Source organism: Gadus chalcogrammus, chromosome 16 (genome assembly GCF_026213295.1).
Source record: "Gadus chalcogrammus isolate NIFS_2021 chromosome 16, NIFS_Gcha_1.0, whole genome shotgun sequence".
NCBI lineage: Eukaryota > Metazoa > Chordata > Actinopteri > Gadiformes > Gadidae > Gadus > Gadus chalcogrammus.
In genome coordinates this window covers 34,316,746-34,342,882 of record NC_079427.1, presented here as the reverse complement: position 1 = coordinate 34,342,882, position 26,137 = coordinate 34,316,746, and the positions used below count along the sequence as shown (strand labels likewise).

The window sequence follows — 26,137 nt, the reverse complement described above, 5'->3', positions numbered from 1 at the left end:
ATATGCAGCAAACTTTATTTTATTTGTAATGCCACCGGCACTAAGCTCCTGCACCAAAAGGTAACTTTTGGTTTAATCAACCTCGTTGATGAAGGTTTCTATTTTTTGGTGTTGGAGAAGTTTATTTTCTTCCCTCTTTTTGCCATTATAGTGGTGAGGGGAAAAACACATTCACATGGTTGATAAAGGTATGCGTTGTGACCTCATCCTTATCTTCAAACTGCTTATCCGGGGTCGGATTGCGGGGAAGCAGCAGCAGCTCCAGCTCCACTTGCGGAAGGGAAGCAGCTCCAGCAAATTAACCATATATGGTTAATTTGAGGCGTTTCTGAATTCAAATGGTCTGAGCGTGAACGCGTATGGTACTGAATGGTTTGATCGGGGTTTCGGGAGCACTTTTAGCGTTCCCGTTTGTCTTTATGATTTGATTAAATTGGCTAGTCGTTGTTTATTGTTAGCTACATTAGCCACTTGAGCAAACCAGCTCGAAAACAAACAACACAACTTTATATTTTATTGCAAAAAATACATTTAAATGACCAACGTAGTACAAATACAAATAAAATTAAGCGCAGCCATTTATTTTTTAAAGTGTCTTCACTGAACTCGGTGTACTCTCAGAATACCGAGGGGGCCCGACCAAAAGAGGGCTTTCCTCCGTGAAATGCCGCAAGAAAGCTGGGAGATTTCCCCACTTGCAACTCACAAGGCTGATGTCCGAGGCATCCTGATCACACCATAAGAACTTACTGATGTGCGTACGATTGCCTTACGCCATTTGATAAATACCAATAAATAATACATTTCAAATAAATTTCATTCGAGAGAGAGAGAGAGAGAATTTAGATCCTTTTCTACGCACGGTTGATAAATGAGGCCCGAGGCCTTTGTCTTCCATCTGTGAATTGCGATTCAGGGATTCAAAATCCTCTCTCTCACACACACACGCACGCACGCACGCACGCACGCACGTAGGCCTCATGACTATATGTTTGTCATTGGTCAGATTTTTTACAAGAGAATGTGAATGGAGGTTGAACTCTAACTGTGTGACGTAGTGGTACCTCCAGGCGGCGGTATGTGACGTGTAGGCCTGTTGAAACGAGAGGGGCGGGTCTCAGCGGTGGCGAACGGAGAGTGGGTGGACAATTTTCATTTATTGCCGTATATTCTGACGTACATAAGTGGTAATAGACAGTGAATACCGTGGAACCGAACGACGCTCACTGGTCTTCTTATAAGGCAGATCATAGTGTCGATATAATCAGCGGTGTTTCGCTTCACTCGTTTCATGGAGCGCCACAGGTCGTCTTTACATTCATTCCTTAAATGAATGAATGAATGCCAGCTGACCGATAGGAGATAGAGGACCCTGGACCCTTAGATCGCATCGCATGATTGAAGATAATTCCTCTGGGCCTTTTTTTTTTTTTAATAGGGATCGAATATTCCTCGCCAATTCTTCGCATATTTGGTGAAGGCTGATCCGCGACCGGGATCGGATCCCTTGTTGTGAACATGCCTAGCCTGCGACAGTCGTACACGGTGACGGTACCGGAGAGCCTGCGACAGTCGTACACGGTGAGGGTACCGGAGGAGCCGCCGGCCGCCGCCTTCCCGTTCCTCAAGCAGGAGATGCGGAGAAGGCCAGCATGTCCGGCTCGGTGCTCGTCTCCACTTTCGTGGGACTCCTCATTAACCAGGCGAAGGTAACGAGGTTCGTCGTTTAGCCAAACACATTTATTATCTATCAATCTATTATTTTCAGCGATCGTTGTATGTTGCACTTGAAAGAACAAAGATGACATCGCTTGGATCTATTGGTTGATCTATTGTCCTTAAACGGTGAAGGGTTTCCTATCAGCAGTAGAAGTCTGCACTAGGAGCTTTAACAGGGCCTGCACTAGCAGTCACTGGTTACATAACCACCTTTAATCTCTCACATGCAGTCAACCATCAGCTGCCAATAGCATTAAATGCATCCCCCTGTGAAATAACCATGTTTGTCTTTAAAGATCTAAAATAGCTCCCTTTTATATGATCTGCATTATCTATGCTATGTTGCCAAAGGCAATTTCAACATGATCTATCGATATAAATCTAGGTCTGTTTAGCCACATTATGGGTGGATAGATCAGGTAAGATGAAGGTCCCCCCCCCCCCCCACCTCCACTATCAGGCTGATGGGGTCAGGTATCTGGCTGTGTAAAATGTTTTGGGAGCGATGTGTACACAATTGCAACTATAACTACTATAAGAATACTTGGTGACGGCTTGTTGCATGGATTTGTGAGAGCTTACAGAGCTCAGATCTATGTGTGTGTGTGCCTGTGTGTGTGTGTGTGTGTGTGGTGTGTGTGTGTTGGTGTGTGTGTGTGTGTGTGTGTGTGTGTGTGTGGGTGTGTGTGTGGTGTGTGTGTGTGTGTGTGTGGGGGGGTGCAGATCTCCCAAGGCGTTAAAGGGAAACAAGGAAGCCATGTGCGGACCACACTGTTATGTAAAATAAATCACATGAAAATACAGTTGGTCATGCTCACCAGCCGCAGGCACCACCCTTCGTGCTATCAATCTCCACTTTCTGTTGTCCTCTGTTTGTGTGTTTGTGTGGTTTCAGGTTGTGTTTTGATTGGTCAACATTTTTAGCCCGTTCCTGCTGGGTTTAATCAGCTGAGCCCTGTACCACGAAGCTCGCTTAGAGGGTTAGCGAGGTATGTTGAGCTCCAAGCCTGGGTTTGTTGTACCACGAAAGTCGATCTCTTTTAGCGTCGCTGTATCACCATGGTGACTTATGCTCGCAACCAAACCTGGTCGGGAGCAGTTTTTCGGCTTAGTCTAGCCGGAGATCGGCTACTTAAATCGGCGTGCGCAGCTTCCTAGCCCCTCCTCTGACAATGGCGTCACCATTTGTGGGTGTTCCCGTGGACCCCGGCGCACTTCTCCGGAGACAAGGGTTTTACGGGACAGAACCGATCCCTTGGCATTGTCTGACGATATTCAGATTTCAGACTTTATTGTCATTGTGCAAACAACGAAATTGGGGTTCTTCATGAGAGATACAGATTCTCATCAGAGGGTGTTCGTTATTTGATCGTCCTTTTGGACCTTATGTAGACAATGATTACTGTTGCGCATTGCGTCTCAGTGACAGAGTGCTAGAGTGGAGGTAGCGCGTCAGTCTTGAATTTCTGCGCGGGGGGTTCGACTCCCAAGTGACGCGAATTTATGTGAAGCTTAAAGGCCCACTATGCAACTTCGGGCATTTCTTCGCTGTTTTCTTGGTTTTGGCACGCACATTCTCTACACCGCCCCCTACAGCTTCGTAGTAGATATTTCACAACACTGTCGTAACAACTCGTTGACGACCCTTCCCCATGCACTTCTACGCGAGCCATGTGCATTTGTTTTCAAAGAAGCCGGCGAATGCGTGGAGCCATGTCCGAAGTAGATGTTCATAAAGTGTAGGCAAGGTTATACATTTTTAAAAGGGTGTATTTGATTGCAATAAACTTAAATCCATCCTTTTTTATAGTTGACGGTGTGAATTTATATCCTAGATTATAATTGTTTTATCTTAGGTTGAACAGAACAATCAGTGTAAGAGGTTTGGCCAACATAATAATCTAAATAAACACCCGGATTCGGGGATTCAGTCTGTATCTGGGGGACGAGACAGACGAACAGCAAAACACCCATGGAAACAAAGGTGTTTATATGGTTGCAACCAAGCAAGCTAGAAACATACAGGGCTCACAACCAAACGGTCGAGAAAACAATTTTTACAGGGCTCACAACAAAATGGTTGAGCAACACATTTGTACAGAGACTATCAACATCAAGAATACCACGAAGACGAAGGGCAACCAAGGGTACTTTCAATTTCAAAAGCAACACGACCGAGTCGGCGTCTGATTTGTAAACAACGTTTACTCGTGTCTGGCCTCCTGCCGGTCAGTCTCCCTTTTCTCTTCTTCTGTTCCTCCGACATTGGGTTTCTCTGTCTCTTTTTAGTCGGCTGATCTATGATGAATATACAATCCCTTAGTGACTTGTGTTTATATCGAGCCGGTTCCGTGTATGGGGGTTTGTGCCGTAAAGCAATTCGTTACTTCGCGAGACCCGAGACTCCCGCGAGAGTGGGCGGCGGGTCGCCGGCAGAAACATATTCCTTTTCTCCGCTAAGATGCGCAAGGGTGAGTCGAAACAACGGACAATCGAACAAAAATGTATAATACCATCGCAATGACTCTTAGCCTGTTATATTAAGGTAAATCAAGACAAAAAAGTTGCATAGTTCCCCTTTCACTCGTGTCTGATCTCTTTTCTGGTCCATTCTTATTTTGTTCCACCGACGGTCGCCTCTTGGGTCCCTTATCAGTCGATTGATCCATGATGAATGCAACAATTGCCTCGCAACTGGCTGTTTATATAGCCGGTTTAATGTTTGGGTGTGTGTCTGTGCCGTAAAGCATTTTCGAAACTACAATCTTACTACATTTTCGAGGATACTTCCGCTGCGTCATATCCGGAATGTCCCGGTCCGAGCAGAGCAAGTTGCATATGCGCTTTTTCACTGGAGAGGCGACATGGGTAAATGACACACCCACCAATCGACCCAGAAATGGATGCAGAACCATCAGCATAACTCTCAACCTGACATACTTAATGTAATTTTGGCTAAAAAGTGCCCTAGTGGCCTTTACAAAAGTCTAATTCCATGCATATGGAATACTTATTCACTAAAGCCTATGGATATATTTTTGGTTTTTTTCGAACTTGCAACAACATATTTTCAAGCCGTGCTGGCACCACTCTATGGGGTAAAATGATGATGATAGAAAAACGGCGATTTTGAACCCCGGTCGGCTGGCGTTCGGGTCTTATTATTAATCCCCACTCGCTACAGCCGCTACCGCTCAGCGGTTGAAAACATGCGATACAGTTTCTTAAATAGGGGTATTTAAAGTGAATTCCTCTCTAAATGATAGATAAGGCGGATGGAAGTGTTATGCATTTGTAATCATTCATTCTATTGATAATGGGCACAATTCTGCATTTGGCCTAGTTATTTATAGACAAGATGCAGAATCTTTCCCTTAGGCCTTTCTCAATTCGCGTACTTGTGCGGCTCGTGTGCTCGTGGACTCGTGAAACGTCATCAGTCGTTGCCCGAGCACTGTTCCAATTCGAAGCACGCATCAAGCGAGTACTGTCGTAAAACCCAGAAGTGTTCTTGAAGCGTGCTCGATCTCGCTGTTTCACCGAGCATGCATCGGAGGTGGCTCGTGTGTGCTTGCAATCGCTATAAATCCCAGGATGCATTTCGCACTCGCAGCAGTACAATGGCGGACAATATGGAGAAGACGCACAACTGTAGCTTAAGTTACTCTTAACTTATACAGGGTTGCCAACAATCACGCCCCTGGCGTGACTCTCACGCTTTCACCATCAATCTCACGCTGTCACGCACACGCAAGAAATGTCACGCCAAAAATAAAAAATCCTCCCGTTCATTTTCTGCGGGAGCAGACTAACAGCTGTATCATCTGCCTACCTACAACGTGATCACGGCAGTATTCTCTGATCGTTGATTCGCTGAAAACCACGCACATGATACTAAGTTGCGTTTGAAAAGGTCAGAGAGAGTTCAGAGCCGGAGTCGGAGCCCACTGATGCGGTTTGGGGATGGGTCGGTCGCGACCGATTCATTCACAACGATATGAATCCCGAACGTGAACGACAAGAACTGTTCCCCAAAACAAGAAGAACTGGTTCTTTGATTCTTTTTTTTTTAACATAAAACAAAAATATGGTTACGTAAATAAAATATACAAACGAACAGAGCTTCGTCTCCCCCGCCACCTTATATCGATTGAGGTCTACAACGTTCTCAAAGATTCAGCCAATGAGAGGTAGCAATGGTGTTGCCATGGCACCTGGGTAAACAAATGACAAGGTGGTACCGTCGAATTTGCGCGCTTTCTCTGTCTGACGTATCTTGGGTCATACCATTCGACGTGGGGCCACTCATATATCCCCCTACATTTCTGAAAATAGACTTGACCTCCATCTGTTTATGGATAACCGCAATTTCCCAATCCCATGAGCCTTTTCTCCATTCTACGTCAATTCAAGAACAAACAAAGAAATTAAACTGCAGTTCGTATTTTTTATTTATGACCATGAAAGTTCTGTAATGCCTGAATTATGAAGAATTAAATGTAAAGTAAAAAAAAAATTATAAAAATAAAACCATGAATGACATATAGAGAGTAAGCAAGTGGTTATAAATATGGTGGGACATTTTGCCTTAACAAAATAGTATATCTTGTCGATTTTCACAGGGGGTAGAGCCTAGCCCAGGGTATATCTTGGAATACTTGAGAATCGGGCGAGTGGCACTTTTTAAATTCCCCAAATGATTCAAGGTGGCCCAGATTGTACATTTTGAAAAAGCGTTTCCATTCTTTAACTTTTTTTCATAGATGAGGCTTTATACTAAACGAGGACTATTTTGTATAAAACATTTTTTTAGGGTTAAGGGTCGTCCAAAAAATTAGCCGCTCACACTAATATTTTAGAGTCTCACTCCAGCCAAAGTCCCAAAGTTGGCAACCCTGCTTATATATATATTTATATATTATAATAATAATAATAATATAAGATAATATATAAATATATATAAAATCGTGTGTGTATAGCTTATACACATGACAGGACACGCTTATCTTTTCAATTTTTATTGATTCAGAATATTTACATACTATTTGAAAATGAAAGAGGCTGGGATTTTGTTTTATATCATTTGTTTGTATTGTTCAGTAGTATATGCCTAAATGAGGCCGTAGCAAGTATGTGCTTGAAGTACAGACTTGCCAAGTAAGTGCTTGCAAGTCATCGAGTCCGTAGTACGTGTGCTAGGAATTGAGAAACGGCCTTATACTCATATAGACTGCTTGATCTATCGTAAAGGTGAGAAAAATGACGCAAAAAACGCCCCTTTCACGTGAACGCGCACTGAACCTAAAGCGGAAAATCTGGTTCAACTAATTGAATCTAAAGTGAGCTTCGTGGTACCATTTAACTCTGATTGCGAGTTGCGGCTCTGTCAAGCCAGGTTTTCCCAAGAAAGCCTGGGTATGTTCAGCGAGCTTCGTGGTATAGGGCACAGGTCTCCTGGTCGATATGGTCTGGTGTATATGTTGTGGGTATAATCAGCTGGTCACCAGTGGGGTATACCACGAAGCTCGCTGAACATACCCAGGCTTTCTTGGGAAAACCTGGCTCGACAGAGCCGCAACTCGCAATCAGAGTTAAATGGTACCACGAAGCTCACTTTAGATTCAATTAGTTGAACCAGGTTTTCCGCTTTAGGTTCAGTGCGCGTTCACGTGAAAGGGGCGTTTTTTGCGTCATTTTTCTCACCTTTACGATAGATCAAGCAGTCTATATGCGTATCAGTGAAAAGATTCTGCATATTGTCTGTAAAATAACTATGCCAAATGCAGAATTGTTCGCCATTAATCCAAATAGAATGATGATGATTTAAAAATGCATAAGCAACGTCCATCCTGCCTTATTCTATAATTTAGGGAATTCACTTTAAATACACCCTATTTAAGAAATATATTGCATGTTTTTGACCGCTGAGAGGTAGCGTTTGTAGCGTAGTGGATTAGTATAAGACCCAAACGCCAGCGACCGGGGTTCAAATTCGCCGGTCTATCATCATGCATTTTACCCCCATAGATGTGGTGCCAGCACGGCCTTGAAAATATGGGTTCAAGTTCGAAATAAGCACAAAATATAATTCCATATGCTTTAGCGAATAAGTATTCCATATGCATGAGAATTAGGACTTTTTAAGCTACACATAAATTCGCGTCACTTGGGAGTCGAACCCCCCGCGCAGAAATTCAAGACTGACGCGCTACCTCCACTCTAGCACTCTGTCGAGGAGACACAACGCGCAACAGTAATCATTGTCTACATAAGGTCCAAAAGGACGATCAAATACCGAACACCCTCTGATGAGAATCTGTATCTCTCATGAAGAACCCCAATTTCGTTGTTTGTACAATGACAATATAGTCTGAAATCTGAATATCGTCAGACAATGCCAAGGGATCGGTTCTGTCCCGTAAAACCCTCTGTCTCCGGAGAGACGCCTGTACGAGAAGTACGCCGGGTCCACGGGAACACCCACAAATGGTGACGCCATTGTCAGGGGCTAGGAAGCTGCGCACGCCGATTTAAGTAGCCGATCTCCGGCTAGACTAATGGTGCGTTCGAGTATTCTCTGCGAGCCGACTCGGATCTCGGATAGGACGCCACGCCCACACTAAAATCCTTTCATTATGTTTTGAGCATAGGTCGTCGGAGAAAACATGGACGCCACCCGGAAAGCTATTGTTGCGGTAGCATTGGCCGACTACTACTACTATTTTCATTTATATTATTTCAGGACTACGAGATAATATAAATGAAACGGTGCGTTTTCACCGTACGAAAACGCAGCCATTTGAACTTCTACAATTTTCACTTCATTTCATGTTTCAATGTATCTTCTGCATATGTAAGTTATTACAGCAATACGAGTGATTGAAATTGCGATTTAAACCACCAAAGCGGTCCAAACACAATGAAAACAGTTCACTGAATGTCACACTGGGCGCATCCATCTTCAATTCTATCTCGGAAGCCTCGCTCGGTCACCGCTGAGTTCAAACGAGATGGCGAGATCGACTTCCGAGGAAAAGGGGCATGTTTGTGCGTGTCGCTAGGCAACGTCCTCGGAGCTCCGAGACGGATGGATATTAAAACGCACCATAAGCCGAAAAACTGCTCCCGACCAGGTTTGGTTGCGAGCATAAGTCACCATGGTGATACAGCGACGCTAAAAGGGATCGACTTTCGTGGTACAACTAACCCAGGTTTGGAGCTCAACATACCTCGCTAACCCTCTAAGCGAGCTTCGTGGTACAGGGCACTGGTCTATATGTTCTGTTCTATATGGATAATCAAGGGACTCCAAAGTTGGGTTAATGGTTTTCAACTTTCACTGTGTAACCCTGTCTCCTATCATTGTAGTATTGTAGTTCTAGATAATTTGCCAAATAACAACACGTTGTTGGACTAATTTAAATTTTTTTAAATTATATTGAGTGACCTCGACAGTGGTTAAAACTTTGACACCCAAGTAATTTTCTTTTTTTTCTTTACATTTGCTGGTATTTGAGACTTTGAAACTACATTCCCATGTTGAGCGAGCGCTTTCTTATTACAAAAATCCTCTTGCTCAATTTTGCCCACTGACCATTTCATGGAACTATTGAGTCTCATCATGTATAGCAACCATCTTCATGCTAAGCTAATTTTTCTCCATTTACTCCATTATATTATTCTTCCCTTTGTCTTACTGTAAAGCCATGTGGACTTTTATTAAATTAGCTTATTTTGCATTGCTTACAGTTTTTTACAATACAATAAACACAATTTTGATTGTTTTGTTTTGTTTAGCAAAATCCAACACACGAATAGCACAATCACAAACCCAATTAGCAAAACACCTTAGCTCCTTTGCAAATGAACCACTCTTGTAAAACTATACACTAACTTATCAAAACCATATTCTTTTACCATATGAAACACACACGTTGCATATGACTTAATTCTGTTTGCACCAGTTACACTCTGCTGTTGAAAACCTTAAACACTTTCGGCTAATTCTGCTTCTAAGTGCATAGAGTAGTATGGGTGAAGCACACAGTGAATTTGCAAAACATTGCTCGGATTTGCACAACTGTAAACACAATGTCCGCGCACACTTTTTGCAAAACAATACACACAGTGAACACTAAACACACTTGTATGCATTACTGTAGAAACCACACAGGACACAAGACTAATGCGGTTGATAATTAATAATAATTTTGGCCTGGAATTCACGAAGCCTGATGGCATTATTTGCCAAAACCATATTCACAATCTCCCTCTCCTGCAGTGGTGTGAAAATGGGAGCCCTTCCTCCTCGTTGTACTCGACCCTCAATCCTATGTAGAACAAAACACATGTAACCTACTGTAAAATGTCACAGGAAGGGGTATCAAAAGTGCTGATATGGGGTGCATACAGTAAGAAGCTGTAAACAGGTAATTTTTGTACCTGTTTTCCAGTCTGAATGCCCTTATGACAGATGCCACGGTGAATCTGCTGAGATTTGGCTGGACTCTCAGTCCAGCCTCCCTCAGCGTCAATCCATGGTTCACAACATGGTCCACAAGAGTTGCGCGAATTTCATTGCTTAAAGTTTGACCTCTTCTCCTTTGAGCTTCACCTCCTCCTGCTTGAAGTCTTCCTCTTCCTCTTCCTCTTCCTCTACCTCTACCTCGGCCTCTACCTCTGGCACGGCCTCTGCCTCCTTCTCCTCCTTCTCCGATTCCCCCTCTCATCCTCACTCTTCCTCTTCCTTCCATTTTGGTTAAGTTTGGTGAACTCACCTGCTGCATTTTTATAGTGCTTAAACCTGATTGGTGTGTCTACAATTAAGCAATCTTGTGTTTGCACACCTGATGGCAGTGTTCAACGAACTGGCTCATGGGTGTGGTAATTTGATAGTCAGTGCTTTAGAATTGCAAGGAAGTGACATCTTGATATACTTCTGTGTCTAATGCATAGACGCGTGTGTTTGTGTTTCAAATCACTGTGTGTATTGTTTTGCACAAAGTGTGAACGGACTCATTGTGCTTACAGTGGTGCAAATCTGGGGCCGAGTTTTGCTCCTTGAGTGTAAGGTTTTGATAATTGGGCAAAACTTTAGATTTTAGTGTTTATTGTATCGTAAAAAACTGTAATGTGGTGGTGGTTGTGTATCTGGCCCTCAGATGGGTTTACTCAGCTGTGGTTGAGCGGGCCCTGCTGGGGGAAACTGGACACATTTATTTAGATATCTCACAAAGAGGGGCAAATGTGTGTGTGTGTGTGTGTGTGTGTGTGTGTGTGTGTGTGTGTGTGTGTGTGTGTGTGTGTGTGTGTGTGTGTGTGTGTGTGTGTGTGTGTGTGTGTGTGTGTGTGTGTGTGTGTGTGTTGGCTGCGGCAGTACAATTGTCAAATGACCCACCACCATAACGACAGAAATCAGTTTCACAAATTAAACTAGACAATGCATTTCCTGCAAAAAAATGCAGTGAGTGCTCTGATACAAAAGTGAGGTTGACAATATGTTTTAGTAAAGCCACGTAGTTTAAGACGTAAAGAAATGTTCAATGGCTTAAATTAAGTGATACAATTTTAACAGAGTCTAAATGGAGTCAACAATGTAAACATGCACACCATTTCAATTTTTTTTTAAATGGTTGGAAACAAATTAAGTGAAGAGTTAAACAAATAGCTAAAGGGATAAAGTTTGAATTAATTTGAGATAAAATATAGAATAGCTAAGCTGTTGAACTCGTTGAAATTGTTGAATCAAGTCAGTGTTACAGTCGAGTGTGTGTGTGTATGTGTGTGTGTGTGTGTGTGTGTGTGGGTGTGGGTGTGGGTGTGTGGGTGGTTCGGTCATCACTTGTAGTAACCAGGGTTACTGTTACTGATGTTATTCTTTCACATCTAGTTAATTGAGATAAGCTCCCAAAATGATAAGGCTTGTCATATTGACATTGTTTGTGTAGATAGCATGATGTGAAAGAGATTGTTTACCTTGGGCATTTAGCTTCTACCAGAGGTACACCGGATATGTACTTCGCCATCCTCCCATTGACTATAATTATAAAAATAATATTTTTAAAGTATAATATCTTAAAAAGTATTTATACGTCCGGTCAAAATAAAAAATATATTTCTGATAATATAATGATGTCTCGAGTCTGAAGCTAGGTATGTTGGGTTGGTTGGTGGCTCAACCCACTTATGGGCTAACCATGTAAGAAGGACACCTTTAAGCGAGCGTGGTTCACACCCCACCTGTGCATTTCTTCCAATCTCTCTTAACTGGCCTGTAGCGTTAGGGCAAGTTGCAAATATAAAAACTTCTTGCCTCTCCTGTATTGGTTGAAAAATCTCAGCTGTACTGATAGACAGAAATAGTGGTTGAAGATAGTTGAATGTCAATGTTTATCGGGATGAAAATGTGAAGTGTTAATGAATTGTGTTTAATCAAGTTTGATTATAGTTTAAGTCAAAGGAGTTGGAATTTGGTAGTTTGATAGATTGCTTAACTGTGGAGGCTAATTAGCTAACGTGAGTCAGCTAGCAAGAAAAGGAAATGCGCCAAATAAAAGTATACATGGTGTCCAAATGGGTACAGGGGGTGATGCAGGTGAGCATGTCCTAGGGTTGCCAACTTCCTCCGCCCCAAATGAGGGACACTTTGTTCAAGGTGTGTGCTCACACACGCACTCACACGTCCTACTAAATCTACTAATTGTAGGTGTTAAAGGACAAACCACTTCTGTACTTGCTTGGGTGTATGGTTAACAGTCATAACAATTTGGCGAGTTGCCTTTAAAAAGCCAATTTCTGTCATGTTTTCAAAAAAGAAGTTCTATAATCTGGTTCATGAAAGCTATATGAATGAACCACTCTGAGGGGGGGGGGGATCATTTTGAAGAAAAATACATTTATGGGCGTAGAACTTTTTGTTATTCTCCATCTGTCTTAACTGTCTGTTGCTCATGCATTATATTGGTGTTGCTATCCTGACCTGTCGCTCATACATTATATTGGTGTTGCTATCCTGACCTGTTTCTGTGGTTTCTTACTATTGTCTTGTCTGTGTCTCTGTTGTTATCCAGTTGTCTTTGTCTTTGTTGTCTGTCTCTCTGTTGTTATCCCCAGTCAACTGTCTCATGGACCTCCTCTTACCCTGAAATAAATCACAGCATAAATTATTACATTATGTGAAGATGTGAATGGCATCTTCACTGTTTTAAAAGATGCACATATTCCTGTCTGGCTGTTAGCCGTAATAATCTGCAGCTGTGGCTCATAGGCTAATTGAGCCACACCCATTCTGGTGCTCCTTATGCGGGCAAGAGTTTTAGACTGGAGGGAGGCTTGAGTTGTGCAAGGGACTCGACGGTTGTATTAACTGTTTTAAGTAAAAATATGCTTTTCAACAACAACCATGTGCGTCAAGGAAACGTTTTTTCACGTTTTTTCATAGAAATACTGCCCTTAATATATGACGTTATCTAGCAGAAAGCTTTATGTGGCTTTAAGAAATTGCAATAAATTAACAAGCAAACAAATCAAAATAAGACTCACCATCTAGGCTGCTGCTTTCATGGATATTTATTGTAGGAGTAGTAAAAGGAGTAGTAAAACCTACTATGATGGGTCGAGCGTGCAGTAAACATAATGCACACACACACAAAGGGCTCCAGTTTAAAATAATCCTGTTTATTAGATAAGAATAATAAAACCCCACTGCCACAGTCTACATTTCCCTGCTTACCACACCATCCGTCTCTGTCAGACCGCGCGTTCCAATCAGCCCCTGCTGTGCATGGAGAGTCTTCCATGTTCACGCTTTCTCCCCCGACTCTCTCTCCGCCCTAATTTGTCAATCTCCCTCTCCTGTTTCTAGTTTCTGGCACGTTTACAGCAAAGCTCTGCTCTAGAATCTTTGGTTTACGGTAGCCTACTATTGGCCATTGTCTACTTGACAGGGCCAACGAGGCTGTGATTGAAATACTGGACTGGAGCTGTCCCTGTCGGGACAAATCAAAATAGCCAGCTGTCTGGCATTAGACCCCTCCCTCAAAAAAATATGATGTGATGACAAGACAGTGTTGCCATGGAGACAGTCATGAGCTGTTAGTGGGCAGGCAGGCTCTGATTTGGGTGGAACAAAAACCAAAGGAAGGGTGCTGTATTAAGCAAGGGCTAGCTATGGTATTACTCAGCAGATTTCTGCAAATTCAGAGGCGTTTGTTGTGTAATGAAGCGCAGGGGGATGGAGCCATGAGTCAGACAGCCAACCAGAGGTCTAAGATCAGGATAACAGGAGAGGATTTTCTGCCTCACCGGCAAGTGAAGTGTCTGTGTAACCTTGCACGCTTACATGGGTGTGTTTGGTATCCGCTCATGCGTACGTTTCTGTGTGTGTGTGTTGGTGTGTGTGTCTGTATGTGTAATCGTGTGTCTGTGATTGTGTATGTCTGTAAGTGTGTGCAAGCGTGTTTATGTGCCTGTAAGTGTGTGTATTTGTCAGTGTGTGTGTGCGTGTCGTCATGGTTTTGACATGTTATGTAGTGATCACTAAAGTGCTTCATTCCCAGCAGTGGAATTCAAGTAAAGGAGGATTATTATAAGCCCTTGTTAATTAAAAATGTTTTTTTTTTCTGTCGCATCTTTCTCTCTACTTTTACCCTCAGCTTTATTATATCCACTATAGAGTATCTATGTGACCTGTGATCAGTAAATTTTGAAAAAACTCAACTCAACTCCTCCGCCATACTTTCAGCTACAGAAGCCATTAAACTATTAATAAGTTCAGCTCTTTAACGACATGATATATATCAGCGTTTTTATACTAAACTTTTTAAACTATTCAGCTTTTTCCACCTCCACTTTTTTTTAGCATGGGAGTCAATGGGAGGACGGCGGATCCGTCCTCCCATTTCCTCTGTTACTTAAGACGTAACTCAATCAATTTTCAACCGTTTTATCTTCGTTCAAACCATTTAACAAATCTACACACTTGTATCTTCAATACTATCCAAACGGAATTTCGATATCATTTCAACTTTCTTCAGAATCACAGTTTAAGTTTCAAACCGTCATATTCTACAATTGGTCCCATTGAAGCCGTCTGCCCATTCACACGCGCAATGGCTCCGCCATTCTCTTATTACACACACACACACACACACACACACACACACACACACACACACACACACACACACACACACACACACACACACACACACACACACACACACACAGCTTTATTCCAATTCGATTTTAACATTTTTAACACTTTTCAAGTCTCTCAATTGATTAAAGCTATTCAACATTTCTACTGACTACTAGTACTACTCCTACCACTACTACTACCATTACTACTACTGCTACTACTCCTACCAATACTACTAATAACACCATTAATACTCCTACTAATGCTAATAATACCATTACTATTACTTCTACCAATACAACTACTACAATTACTGCTACTACTTCAGCTACTACTACTACTTCAGCTACTACTACTACTTCAGCTACTATCTACTACTTCAGCTACTACCTACTACTTCAGCTACTATCTACTACTTCAGCTACTACTACTACTACTTCAGCTACTACTACTTCAGCTACTACTACTTCAGCTACTACTACTACTTCAGTTACTACCTACTACTTTAGCTACTACCTACTACTTCAGCTACTACTACTAATTCAGCTACTACCTACTACTTCAGCTTCTACTACTTCAGCTTATATTACTTCAGCTACTACTACTACTTCAGCTACTACTACTACTACTACTACTACTTCAGCTACTACTACTATTTCAGCTACTACTACTTATACTTCAGCTACTACTACTTCAGCTACTACTTTCAGATTCTTCAGTTCAATTCATTTTACAGTTCTTCATTTTCAGGAATGCTTAGCACTTTTCAAATGAAATTTCGATATTATTTAAACTTTATTCAGAATCACATTGTTAGTTTCATACCGGCTTTGTTTTCAGTTGAGGACGTTCAGGCAGTGTTGCCAGAAAGGGCTGTTTTCCCCGCTCTATTGGGCTACTTTTAATCACACACACACACACACACACACACACACACACACACACACACACACACACACACACACACACACACACACACACACACACACACACACACACACACACACACACACCAGCAGTGCAGGGCAATACATTTGACCTTTCAGATTCTTCAGTTCAATTCATTTTACAATTCTGGATTTTTGGCAATGCTTTGCGCTTTTCCTTTAGCTGTCACTTTATTTGTTTCCAACCATTTACATTTTCTTAATTGGTGTGCATGTTTACATTGTTTACTCCATTTAGACTTTTGAATTTTTGTTCAAATCCCTTAACTTGATTAAAGCCATTTAACGTTTCTTTATGTCTTAATCTATGTGGCTTTATTGCATTTATTAAGGAGGGTATTGTTTGGTTTAATTTATTGCTGTTCTTGTCATATCAGAAGCATATAGTTATATTTAGTAATGAGTACAAGTGACACTAAAAAAGCCTGTACTATAAAACCTCTTCATTCTAAAGAATCAAATGTATAAAAAAAAATCAGGAAATGTGCCAAGGCTGCATCTGAATACTCGTACTTGCATACTATATAGTATGCATTTTGTAGTATGCGAAAAATCGAGCGCGTCCGAATAGTCAGTATGCATTCTGTAGTACGGAAGTCGTTTCCGAATGCATACTACCGCCAAAGTGAACCACGGACCACACTACGCTATCCCACAATGCAACCGGAGTCTGGTAACAAACGAAGAAGAGATGGCTGACCCGACACCACCAACAGCGGCTTTTTATTTGTGTGTGTGTGTGTGTGTGTGTGTGTGTGTGTGTGTGTGTGTGTGTGTTCAATAAAAAAGGAAAAATTAACTTCAATCGTCTTTTTCACGGAGTAACAAATAACTGTAAATGTATTATTATTATTCCAAAAAAATGACTTACCAAATGTCCACATATATACAACATAACCTGCCGGTAAGTCGCTCTACGAGATGACCGACGACGACGCCTTCTAGCAGAGATATCCATTTCAAGAGCCATTCGCGTAGAAAGAGTCATTTTTTTATTTAATAGCAACGATAACAAGACGGAAAACAGGTACATTTTGCCGCCATCTGGGGGGAGATACGTCATCTCCAAACATCCGGTGGAGTTTCGGCGGCGTTCGGAGGCGTTCTACGCATGTCTATAGACCGTACTACACAGTCAAGTGTAGTATGGTCAAGTAGTAGACACTAGACAGAAATAGTATGTACTAGGTATTCGGATGGTCTCCGATAACTGCAAAGTCCCCAAGTATTTCCTCATTCATTTCTTAACGATTGAAAGACTTCAATCGTATTTGAAATAAATATCCAGATATCTAGTGTTTAAAGGGGACATATTATATTTCAGTTTTTCCCTTTGCCACAGCGTGTATTGTTTTTATCCATGTTTAACATCTGCTTAGCTAAAACTCAAAGTTTGAGCCAAATGGAGTAACTTGTGCCCAGCAAAAACTCCTCATTCACTGCCTGAAACACCTTGCTTGCAGTCAGCATTATTTCTGTGGCAATCTGATGTCAACAGTCAGAATGGAAGTGCAGGGGTCCTACCTCCCGGCTGCTTAGCCCTCAAACAAAGCTATTGAGGGGGGTTGCCGGTGGTGTTCGGGTAGCTGTATGTCGCCCTTTGCAAAGACTTCCAAAAGAAGACGATGTGTAGAATGAGTCGTTACGATTCATTTTCCACTATTCCTCTGCATTCCAGCCCCAGTCTTGCATTGTCTTCGGAAACCTACATACTGTCAAGCCGGCCAGGATACTCCTGGCTTATCCGGGGCACTACAGATGATGGGATGACCTCCATGACATTCTGTCCCAAGTAGCCCCAGCACCAGCTGAAAAAGCTGCAAAATGAGATGTACCTGAAACACCGGGATGGATCTATTATCAATCTAGTTGAAAACCGTCTTTGCTGTTTGCATACATCAATGCTTCTGAAAGTTTTGTACATTTGAAAAAAATGATATTGAGGAAAGCTTTCATTTGTCATGTCTTCACGTTATTTGGATTCTGTGGTAGAAATAAACTATAAAATAAATGTTCTGCAGGGTATACTGATTCAAGCAGTTAGGCTCTAGGCCTTGTTGTTGCACTATGCAGTTGGGCTCCAGGCCCAGTTGGTGCACCATGCAGTTAGGCTCGAGGCCTGGTTGGTGCACCATGCATGTAGGTTGGAGTAGAGGCTGCTTTGTTTGTTTTACAACCTAATAAGAAAAAGAAGTGCAAGAAATACTGTTTGATGATAAAGCAAAAAACTCCTACGGCAAAATAACTGCATAGGGCATATAATTTATCCAGAAAGCAAACTGTATTTCGAATAAAAAGGTTTTGGAATAGTTGACATAAAACAGCATATTTTACGGTGAGGAGGATAATGTACAGCGAATGCTGATGCAGGACCCCAGCAGGAAGCGGAGGTTGCTGTTTTTCCAAACACAATGTTAATCTATTTCTTAGCTACTAAGACACAACAGAGGAGTAATGGATGGAATTATACTAACTGTTGTTTACGGATACCCTGTGAATACCTTATTGAGCCATCATATAGCTACACCTACACTAAGCTGCTACGTCCCTTTGTGCTTTGCTGAGTAGATTTGAGGAGTTCAGGTCATGTGGAAAACATGATATCTGCTTCTCCCTCACATGCAACACTCACATTACAGACTTGTCTTTTTCCTGTCTACTTGCCGTTTGACTGACTGACTTACCAACCAGCACCCTCACTTGTTTTGTCACGTTATAGCTCTTTTTGTAGTTGTAAACAAACAACCAAAATAAAAATAAATAAACATAAAAATGAAGCTTTTCTAATCAAATGTTGAAGAGAGACAATTGACCTGTCGCAAATCTCCGCCCTTAGAACGTAGATGAGCCAATGACATTCCAGACTTAACTATAGTCGGACATCAGCTCGGACAACTCCATTGAAAACAACAGGGAGGAGGCCTAATTTTATGTTAAATAAACATGGTCAAACGATGTGCTTGGGGTAGACTGTGTGGCAGGCCAGAAAAGCAACTGAATTCAAGCTTGTCACCTTGTATTTTTAATTTTTGAATATGCTCCTCCATAGCGTAATGTAGTCCCTTTTGATTGCTTCTGGAAGAAATTAAATAATTTCCTGCCCAAACTCTAAAACCTGCTTTGATATACATTTTTCCATAAGTTTTTGTTACCTAGTCTGGTTTGTTTGTCGAAGTTCGTCATGGTCACGACGGGGGGCGCGAAAGGTCAATTAAAGCTGTTGTAGTTAAAGATGTGAGAGTTGAAAATGGAGAGAGCAGATAAAAGAAGAGGTTGAGAGTAATATCTTAAACTAAACATCTAGAAAATAAAGAAATTAAAAAAGGCATTTCGCACACACCTGTGATTGACAGGCACAATCAAATCTCAGAAAGAATCATGGCAGAGATGAGCTGGGAGCGACCTTATACAGAGGCAGGTGCAGTCAACTCAATTATTTTTATTGATACGATTTTCTCACAGCACATTTCACTCACTAGTAGCTTATGGATGGCTAGGTCATGTCTAACAAATTATGACTCAAATAATAGCACTTAAAGCACCTTTAACAAAAAGCTAGAGGAGTTATTACCACCTCAGATGTGTACACTTTTTTGTAAAGAATGTGGCATGTGCTCTTGGTTAAAAGGCCCCAGCACAGCATGGTATCAGCCAATACATCCAGCAGTGATAGCTGTGTCCAACCATGCTCTTTTTAAGGTTAAACCCTCGTTTTCAATCCGTCCTCATGTGAGCAGGAGGCGTGTTTGGGTTGTCAAAGTCGAGTCAAGGTGTTTGATAATCCAATGTGTGGTATGACATGGTCATTCTGTACAATTACATGCAAAGGTCAAGAATTACCACATAGGATAAAAACAACAACTATTGTGTTGTTTTTTAGCTCATGCTTCCAAACTGTTTTTTTTGTAAATTTAAGTTATTTAAATTGTGTAAGTTATTTTCTCAGTATATCAATATAAGAACCACACACGCACACACACTCACTTACACACACACACACACACACACACACGCACACACACATAAACACATGCTTCTGACACATGGTCCGGCTGTTGAAACATTGTGTCTTTTTCCTTCTTTCCTAGCAGAACTCCAAGAGTGCACAAGGCCTTGTGGGATTGCGCAACCTGGGAAACACAGTAAGTGTTCAACACACACAGACACACACACACACACACACACACACACACACACACACACACACACACACACACACACACACACACACACACACACACACACACACACACACACACACACACACACACACACAAACACGGGCACAGACAAACACACTACACACACACAAATGTAACCATCACTGGAATGCGGACATCAAAATAAGCAGTTCAGACGGAGCCTCCCCATCCAGCCACATTATACAATAAGTGTCCGAGAAGCTTTACTTTCTCTCGGATGCCACAGTCAGCCACGGCCCAAACAGACCTCTACACATCCAGACACATCTCACCCATTTGTCCCTTGGTCGTGTCATTGAAGGGCCTTGGAAAAGGGTCCACAACAACACAAAAGGTTGTGACCTTTGTTCGCAGCAGAGTGGAACGTTCTCTTGTTTGGCGGAGACTGGCAAAACCAGAGTTTTCTCAAAATGACAGACCTATTTCAGAAACAATACAAAAATTCAGGAACAATACTAAGACAGCATTAATATGTTGACGATCATATGAGACAAACTGTATAATCTTGTTAAAAAATAAAATGGTTTGGGGTTAACTTGCTCTTTAAAGGAAAATTGAAATTGGCAAGTTCCCATGGGATTCCGATTGTGGTACAACTAAATGCAAATACCTATTCTATTTCTAGTTGGCTATCATGGCACTGTATTTGGTCTGTAAAATCAATAAAAGAAACGTGACGCAACTGCATATTGCATAACAGAGAAAAGCTGTGTTGAGACCACAGACAGCAGAGGAATGAGACTCATGAAGCGCTGACAGGGAGTTCTTCTTTTATGTTTCGATCACTATTAGCGGTTAGCGCTGATATGTTTCTGCCAGGCAACAGGCGTAGGGGCTGCTCCTAAGATAAGTGTGTGTGTGTGTGTGTGTGTGTGTGTGTGTGTGTGTGTGTGTGTGTGTGTGTGTGTGTGTGTGTGTGTGTGTGTGTGTGTGTGTGTGAGACAAAGAGAGAATGCACTTGTCTGCTTTTCAGCGGGTATACAGTAACCTAATCTCATCTCACCGCTGTACTCCGGACCTTGAAGAATTCTCGCTCTCTCTCTCGCTCTCTCTCTCTTCTCTCTCTCTCTCTCTCTCTCTCCCTCTCTCTCTACCCCTCTCTCTCTACCTCTCTCTCACTCTCTACCTCTATCTCTACTTCTACCTGGGGCCTGTACCACGAAGCTCGCTTAGAGGGTTAGCGAGGTATGTTGTGCTCAAAGCCTGGGTTAGTTGTACCACGAAAGTCGATCTCTTTTAGCGTCGCTGTATCACCATGGTGACTTATGCTCGCAACCAAACCTGGTCGGGAGCATTTTTTCGGCTTAGGCCCAATCCCGTTTCTTTGCTCACTGTCTCAACCCTACATCTCAACCCTAACCCTAACCCTTACCCTCATAGCTCATGCTCATTGCTACCCCTAACCAATCCCCTCCACCAAATGGGACAACCCTACCCTGTGACGTCATCATAGCCTCCCCGTGCCCCCTAGCAGATAACCAGACCCCTGGTAATGTTACAAGAGACAGACTGGCTGCCATTGTCTCGGGCAACGAGCAAGACCCATTGTAAAGATGTTTAACCTGAAATGGTATTTATATTTTGTAATTGGCATGTTTAAATGAAGGATTTTTTTAATACTATTTGTCCCTCGTAATAAACCTTTATTTTGAATGTCACTTAGCTACATGTTAAAGGTGGTATTAGGGTGCACTCACACTAGGGCCCAATCCCATTTCTTTGCTCTGTCTCAACCCTAACCCTCATTGCTACCCCTCATTGCTACCCCTCATTGCTACCCCTAACCGATCCCCTACCAAATGGGACAACCCTACCCTGTGACGTCATCATGGCCTCCCCGTGCCCCCTAGCAGATAACCAGACCCCTGGTAATGTTACAAGAGACAGACTGGCTGCCATTGTCTCGGGCAACGAGCAAGACCCATTGTAAAGATGTTTAACCTGAAATGGTATTTATATTTTGTAATTGGCCCGGCCTGCCAGACTGGCCACACTCACACTGGCAGATTTGAGCACGGATAGGTGCTAACAGCCACGGCCACGGCCAGAAGGCCTAGTGTGAGTGCCCCCTTAGATAATAATCGGTTAAGAACAAGAACACTTTAGAAGAAACCCTTTATTTAAATAAGAAACACTGAACCACACATCTAAAAATACACACAAACACACACCTAAAAATACACACACACACACACACACACACACACACACACACACACACACACACACACACACACACACACACACACACACACACACACACACACACACACACTCTCTCTCAGCTTTTGAGAGAATGGTGGAGAATCACATCTTCTCCACCATTTCGCCAACTTTGCCTCGCTCTCCTCATGCCTCGCCTGCTCCCTGGCACTCTCCTCTTGGAAGGGGTGTCTGGGGTGGTGGAAGAGGTGCCTGGGGTGGAGGAGCATGAGGGAGAGGTGGGGGGGGCTGGTGGCAGTGGACTCAACGAAGTCCTGAAAGAAAACGAATAAGAAGGAATTAGGAATTATATGCCAGAACTGGTTGATATGGCCATATGTTATGTACAATATATAAAGCTATGTACACAATATAGTACTGCCAAAAAATACATTGATTAACCATGTCATATTACTAATATAATATAATATCTTAGTATAATAATACTTATAGAATATTACTAATATAATATATATATGAGTAGGTATATATTACTTATAGATTATTAATAATTAATAACTAATAATATTACTAATATTACTTTCTATATTAGCTAAGAGTTTATTGTTTACTGTTTACTGTTTTTGTTTACTTTTTATAGTTAGTTAGTTAAGAGTTTATTGTTTATCTTATCTTATATTATAATTATTGTTTACTTTTTACTTTTTATTTTACTTTTTATAGTTATCTTAGAGTGTATTGTTTATCTTATATTGTATATAATTTAATATTGTGTTGCGTTTCTTTCTGTAAGCTACTGGACAATCAATTTCCTTGAGGGAGTCATCCCAAAAGGATCAATAAAGCCTAATCTAATCTAATCTAATCTAATCTAATATAATATATTAGTATAGTAAAGCTTATTTTTAACCTGGAGTCACTAGAACATGGAAGATCTGGATATCATACGACATGATATCCAGCCCGGTCGTATGAGCCCGGTCTGCAGCCCCGTCTGCAGCCCGGTCTGCAGCCCGGTCGACGGCCGGGCTGCAGAGCTCGTGATCGGGCATGCATCCCGGCCGAGAACCGGGGTCGGGCAGCCTGCGCAAGTCGGCCGGGGACTTTCGCGATCTTCCGCGAAAATCGGCCACAGACTTCCGAGAGTCCGCGGCCGGGCTTCGAAGCTCGCGGCCGGGCTGCAGAGTATAATTAATAAAATAATTACTAGTTAATTACAGAGAAAATACTTACATTTGTGTTTTTCCAATCCTGTCGCATCTTTTCGTCCTCCATCTTGTCTAGGATATTTCTTGATTTTCCGTTTTCTCGCAAGGTATTGTGGGAGCAAGTCAGAACTGAAGCGCTTTGAGGGTGCCCATCGAAAATCTCAATTTTGAGGGGATGTTAGCCCTCCCCCCTACCCCTTAAGCTACATTTAAACAGTATTGGGACGTGACTCCACGGCGCGTGAACGCGCAACAGCGAGGGCTAGGGTTGAGATTTTCTATGTAGCAAAGAAATGGGAAAGGGCCTAGGCCATCTGGCCGTGGCCGTTGGCCGTTTTCACACCTAACCGTGCTCAAATGGCCCCATTGTTCTCTGGCCTGCCCTCACACTAGGCCATCTGGCCGTGGCCGTTGGCCGTCGCAGCTGTGGCCTGGCCACGGAAGGCTCTTGTACATACGTCATCACGTCGTAATACGTCATCACCAAGCGTCCGCTGCATGGACCATAATAAAGTCTGCCGCCAGTCAGAGTTTTAACAACAATGGACAACAACACAGAGAACACACCAACAGTTGAACCGCTTGACGCGATGTTTACCGTTTAATGGGAAAGAAGGCTCGTCGCCTTTATTATGTCCGTGGTCGTCGCATTGACTATACGTCATCCAGCTCAGGTTGCGTAGCTGTGCGTGTGCGCGTGTCGGCTCATTAGCATCTGTACCGTAGCGGCCCGTGCCGTAGCAGCACACCTCTCCCAAGTGGCCAAATTGGCCCGGCCTGGCCAGACTGGCCACACTCACACTGGCAGATTTGAGCACGGTTAGGTGCTAAAACGGCCACGGCCAGATGGCCTAGTGTGAGTGCACCCTTAGATAATAATCAGTTAAGAACAAGAACACTTTAGAAGAAACACTTTATTTAAATAAGAAACACTGAACCACACATCTAAAAATACACACACACGCACACCTAAAAATACACACACACACACACTCTCTCAGCTTTTGAGAGAATGGTGGAGAATCACATCTTCTCCACCATTCCGCCAACTTTGCCTCGCTCTCCTCATGCCTCGCCTGCTCCCTGGCACTCTCCTCTTGGAAGGGGTGTCTGGGGTGGTGGAAGAGGTGCCTGTGGTGGAGGAGCATGAGGGAGAGGTGGGGGGGCTGGTGGCAGTGGACTCAACGATGTCCTGAAAGAAAACGAATTAGAAGGAATTAGGAATTATATGCCAGAACTGGGTGATATGGCCATATGTTATGTACAATATATAATAGCTATGTACACAATATAGTACTGCCAAAAAATACATTGATTAACCATGTAATATTACTAATATAATATAATATATTAGTATATATAATAATACTTATAGAATATTACTAATATCATATAATATATTAGTATAAAGCTTATTTTTAACTTGGAGTCACTAGAACATGGAAGATCTGGATATCATACGACATGTGCCCCGCAGCTCCCCGACCACGGGCCGCCCGACCCTGGTCGACGGCCGGGCTGCAGAGACCGTGATCGGGCTCTGCAGACCAGCCGAGGACCGGGGTCAGAAGCCCGGCCGCGGACTTTCGCGATCTTCCGAGAGGCCAGGCTGCAGAGTATAATTAATAAAATGGTAGTAGTTAATTACAGAGAAAACACTTACATTTGTGTTTTTCAAATCCTGTCGCATCTTTTCGCCCTCCATCTTGTCTAGGATATTTCTTGATTTTCCGTTTTCTCGCAAGGTATTGTGGGAGCAAGTCAGAACTGAAGCGCTTTGAGTGTGCCCATCGAAAATCGCAATTTTGAGGGGATGTTAGCCCTCCCCCTTACCCCTTAAGCTACCTTTAAACTGGTATTGGGACATGGCTCCACGGCGCGTGAACGCGCAACAGCGAGGGCTAGGGCTGAGATTTTCCTTGGAGCAAAGGAATGAGATTCAACCTTAGTCTAGCCGGAGATCGGCTACTTAAATCGGCGTGCGCAGCTTCCTAGCCCCTCCTCTGACAATGTCGTCACCATTTGTGGGTGTTCCCGTGGACCTCGGCGCACTTCTCGTACAGGCGTCTCTCCGGAGACAGAGGGTTTTACGGGACAGAACCGATCCCTTGGCATTGTCTGACGATATTCCGATTTCAGACTTTATTGTCATTGTGCAAACAACGAAATTGGGGTTCTTCATGAGAGATACAGATTCTCATCAGAGGGTGTTCGTTATTTGATCGTCCTTTTGGACCTTATGTAGACAATGATTACTGTTGCGCATTGTGTCTCCGTGACAGAGTGCTAGAGTGGAGGTAGCGCGTCACTCTTGAATTTCTGCGCGGGGGGTTCGACTCCCAAGTGACGCGAAATTATGTGAAGCTTAAAAAGTCCCAATTCTCATGCATATGGAATACTTATTCACTAAAGCTTATGGAATTATATTTTTGTGCTTATTTCGAACTTGAACCCATATTTTCAAGGCCGTGCTGGCACCACATCTATGGGGGTAAAATGCATGATGATAGACCGGCGAATTTGAACCCCGGTCGCTGGCGTTCGGGTCTTATACTAATCCACTACGCTACAGCCGCTACATCTCAGCTGTTGAAATACACCCATTTCTTAAATTGGGTGTATTTAAAGTGAATTCCCTAAATGATAGAATAAGGCAGGATGGACGTTGCTTATGCATTTTTAAATCATCATCATTCTATTTGGATTAATGGCGAAAAATTCTGCATTTGGCATAGTTATTTTATAGACAATATGCAGAAT

At 42.6% G+C, this 26,137-nt stretch overlaps 1 protein-coding gene across 1 annotated transcript in view; it reads left to right on the top strand.

Moving 5' to 3' along the window:
• The first annotated feature begins 1,426 nt into the window (after positions 1-1,426).
• LOC130405980 (ubiquitin carboxyl-terminal hydrolase 2-like) overlaps positions 1,427-26,137 on the top strand; it is a 99,095-nt gene continuing 74,384 nt past the window's right edge. Inside the window, 3 exon segments of the mRNA XM_056611334.1 lie at positions 1,427-1,639; positions 1,642-1,709; positions 19,896-19,946. Of these exon segments, the coding sequence (XP_056467309.1) occupies positions 1,519-1,639; positions 1,642-1,709; positions 19,896-19,946 (240 nt within the window). The 5' untranslated portion in view covers positions 1,427-1,518.